Source organism: Tachysurus vachellii, chromosome 8, assembly GCF_030014155.1.
Source record: "Tachysurus vachellii isolate PV-2020 chromosome 8, HZAU_Pvac_v1, whole genome shotgun sequence".
NCBI lineage: Eukaryota > Metazoa > Chordata > Actinopteri > Siluriformes > Bagridae > Tachysurus > Tachysurus vachellii.
In genome coordinates, this window is record NC_083467.1 from 5622356 (window position 1) to 5626679 (window position 4324).

A 4324-nucleotide genomic window follows, 5' to 3' on the forward strand; every position below is an offset into this window, starting at 1 on the left:
CCAACTTATAGAAACTTTTTCATGTTTCATATTGATTCTTATGCTTAGCTTCCCAATAGTTAATATGTTTTTATGTATAAATGCAGATTAATGATAAAGATATGAAACAAATTAATCATTGCCCTAAACGTTATTAAAGGAGAAGAGGAGGTTGGATGGAGAGTAGGGAAGGAGAAAAGACAGTGGGTGAAGAGGAGCAAAGGGGGGCAGGAGGAAAGGATGATTGTCACTTATAACACTAATTGGCTCCTACAAAGCACACGGTTTATACCCATCCTTACCACATATGTTATTCACCTGTGTTTTTGCTGAGGCCTCAGCTGCAGTCTTATTAGAGAAGAAAAACATTGTTAAACTCTAACAATTTTATGCATATGGGGCAAGTAAATTACATATTACCACTACTATCCAAACATAAAAATCCCTATAGCTCAGTTGGAGCCTTAAGTAAAATAAGTACAGAAAAATCTGAGGCATAAAAGGGTTACACACACCTGTGGTGTCTCTCGAAAGCACTCAGTCACCATGGGACTCTCGTTAAAGGGCTCAGTCTCCTCACTGGAGTCTTAGAGAAGAAAGAAACATAGTAAAACTCAACAATTTTTATTTGTCCCAGCAAGCCACTATAGATTCAAGAGGAGCTTGGAAAACATTAAACATGTCAATAAATTAAAGTTACATGCAAAAGTAATCAGCCAAACATCATAAAAATTCATATAGATCTGTTTGAGTAACAAGTAAACTAAATAAATAAATAAAAATGTAAGGGGGTTACTCACCGGTTGCACTTCTCCAAAAGTCGAGAAGGAGGAATCAAGATCCTCCACAGGAGTCCTTCCAGTCTTGTTCATAGAGGACAAATAGTTATTCTCTTCAATAAATTAAAGTGCAAATACATCAAATAATTAACACTATCAATCAGCCCAACATCACAAGTCTCTACAGCTCTGCTTGAGAAACAATTTTAAAAAGCAATGAAAATCAGAGGAACTTACCTTTTGAGCAATAATGGCGAGGTCACTTTTCATTTGAGGGATTTCTAGAAAGAGGTTATATAAAGAAAAACAATAATTACAATTACAAAGACATTTCCTGCAGCTGTGAATGCAAGCTACAACCCTCCAAAGCCCATTGATAAGGCTCTGCAGAGGAAACCTGGTTGTGAACGCAATTTTCTTTCTCCAATTTCTCCCAAATTCAAATTCCCCAGAGTTTTTTTTTGTGGATCCAATTGCCTTCTTGAGCCATTGAAGGCAGAGAAGCATCATTTATTATGAACTGTATGTTCTCTAGGCCATGGCTTTTGTTAACCCTCTACGAATTCCACCAGAAAGAGACAAATAAATATTCTAAATATTCTAAAATTTCTCTGTTACTGTGCCAGAGGTTGAAATGCTGCAGACTAAGTGCTCTTCTGCCATACTATATAGTTCTCATTTTTATCTGCATAAAAAATCCCCACGTTTTATTTTGTGCCACCATACTTACTCGTGTAACTACTCATGTAACAATGTCTTTAAATAGGGAAACATAGAAGTGTTTGGTGACTTCTAAATTCATCCCTGTTTGGATCCTAAGGAATGAATGGGGCTAGACTAAATGCGAACACATTCACAACACGCTGTACAAAGATGAACTGCACGCATTGAAAAAAGACAGGGATGTATTATTTTGTCTAAGTTAAGGTAAGAACATAGTAAAATATTGAAAAACAGTGTATTTGTCCTTTAAAACATGAAACTTCCACATCTTGTATTTCATGTAATGTATGTATGTAATACACCACCCACTGGATGTCATCATTTAGGCTACCTTTTTCTTAGAGGGTGGTACTATGTCCTCTTTATCCCCAATACACTCCTCCTCTTCGCTGGCCCGCTGGAAGGGAGAGAGAAAGAGAGAGAAGACAAAGTTGCCTACTGTGCTGGTGTCATACCTTGTAACAGCTACTGGTAATGCACTTTATTATAAAAGTCTTACTTATCTTTACTGTATTGCAATGTAATAAAAACACACTGGATGCAGACTGGTAGTGTACCTTGTTCTTTGAAGGTCTGTCATGACGCGCCTCATCATCCTCCTCCTCCTCCTCCTCCGCCTTCTCCTCCTCTTCCTCGTGGTTGTATTTAGAAGACCATCTCTTTTTCACGTCAATCTTCAGAGGGAGAGGGAGAAACAGAGGATAAAGTTCCGCATTGTGCTGGTTTCATACTTTATAACAGCTACTGTTAAAAGCAATTTAACAGCAACAGTGGTGCAGGTGGCGAGTCGTCTCATGATTGGAAGGTCGGGGGTTCGAATCCTGTGTCTATGGGCAAGGCACTTCACCCAATCCCTATGTGTGAATGTTTGGTGGTGGTCAGAGGAACCATTGGCGCAGATGTGAGCAGCCTCGCTTCTGTCAGTCTACCCCAGGGGAAACTGTGGCTACAAATGTAGCTTACCACTATCAGCATGGAGTGAATGAACCACCCTCCCTTTCATGTGTGAAGCACTTTGGGTGTGACTTGTGTCTTATAAAAAACGCTATACAAATAAGATTCCCTTATCCCCCATAAAAATCTTACTCATCATGAATGTATTGTAATGTAACAACACACACAGTATGCAGACTGGTAATGTACCTTATTCTTTGAAAGTCTGTCATGACCCTCCTCCTGCTTCTCACCCTCCTGGTGCTTGTATTTGGAAGCCCCTCCCTTTTTATTGTCAACCTTGAGAGACAGAGAGAAACAAACTGACTTTTAGCCCAACACTTATTAACTTATTTTACACCACCTTGCATATACATCTTGTCAACAAAGCACATAAAATCATCATAGATGACAATTACAAACCTACACACATGCCTACACATTAAGAAACAAGAGAGAGAGATAGCCAAGTAAAACACCAATTGGTGCAGTCAGTTACCTTTTTCTTTGAAGCCTTCTCAGTCTGCCCCTGCTGCTCACTGTACTTTGAGTTTGGGATGTGAGGACGTTTTATTTGCCATTGTGTGCCCTCTTTCTCCATCTCCATCAGTTTAATTTGGAGAGTTTTTTCAAGTTCTGGTGCAATAAAATTTAAATGTTATCATGAACTGCAAACGTTTGTCTAATCATGTTTACCAAATCTAACATTAGTCCCAACTGGACTTCGCTAACATTAGCAAATTAGGTAACATACGTTAGCTAACATGAAAGCTAAGCTATATCCAGGTACCTAGCAAGATTCATTTTATACTTCTTTAAGTGCGAGCAAAACCATTTAATGTGGTATTTAACTACAGTAAATAACGTCAGGTATAGTTTGAGTGTAACATACTTGCCACGTCAATAATTCTGGCTCGGTGCACCGGCCAGGGTTGGCGGCCTTTTCGCCATTCCACCAGCTTCTCGGTTTTATCAGTCCTTTCAAAAAAATCTGTAACTGAAAAATTCCGGACACAGTCGAGCGGCAAAATACTATGGGCCCCTCTATCCTCACCCTCAGTCCATTCAAGTAGGACATAGCGGATCTCCAACGCTTTTATCGCCATTTTACTCCCAGCCACTATCTTTCGGCGCCAAAAATGAAATATAGCGCGCTGGACGCATGCGGATGACGTCATCAATTACGCGACCCTGTAGCGGTCGATCGGTAGCTGTAGAGTGGAGAAATGCTTGCCAGTATAAATAACGTTATGGAAATAAGACGCAAGAAAAGCAATATGGATCCAGTACGTTACAAAAGGTACCTCGTTGACGACGAAGCACCCGTTCCAGAAAGAACAAAGAGAAGACGTAAACGAAAGTAAGTATTGTAACAAAACGTGCTAGAAGCTAGCTTGCTAAGTTAGCCAGCTAACAAAGCTACCAGCTACAGATTATTTCCAATAACGTTACCATATGGCATAATTTCCCTTAATGTATGTTAAGTAACTTATGTTTGTATAAAGGTAAAATTTATCTTTTCATTTCCACTGTATAACCCCCCCAAAAATAAATAAAAATAAGTAAAAAAAAAAATAATAATAATAAAACAGTTAAAGTTGGAACTCTAGCCAGGAAAATATTTCACTTTGTGTGTTTTGAATTTAAAGGTTTCACCTCATGAATGGAATTTACCTACTTGTCTTGGACTTAATCAACCAGTCATATCAATCCTATTATATTGAGTGAGGCATGAAGTGTTTTAACATTACCACAACATTTTTGTTAGGGAAATTTCTGAAGATATGGGTGATGAAGAAGCTGTGGCCTCTTCTTCTACAACTCAGTAAGTAGAAAAATTGCACACATGCATTAGGCCTACATATTTCTTGATCATGATCAAGGATTTTTATTTTTATTTTAGGTATCTC

The 4324-nt window shown here is 38.6% G+C and overlaps 1 protein-coding gene across 1 annotated transcript; it reads right to left on the reverse strand.

Moving 5' to 3' along the window:
- Positions 1 to 779: 779 nt before the first annotated feature.
- LOC132850597 (ABC transporter F family member 4-like) lies at positions 780 to 3614 on the reverse strand. Its single transcript, XM_060877240.1, has 7 exons — positions 3307 to 3614; positions 2914 to 3050; positions 2625 to 2714; positions 2039 to 2155; positions 1813 to 1878; positions 996 to 1039; positions 780 to 842 (listed from the first exon to the last, which is right to left on the reverse strand). The coding sequence occupies exons 1-6, from the start codon at positions 3590 to 3592 to the stop codon at positions 1025 to 1027; spliced, it is 711 nt and encodes a 236-aa protein (XP_060733223.1). The 5' UTR covers positions 3593 to 3614; the 3' UTR covers positions 780 to 842; positions 996 to 1024.
- Between the last annotated feature and the right edge of the window lie 710 nt (positions 3615 to 4324).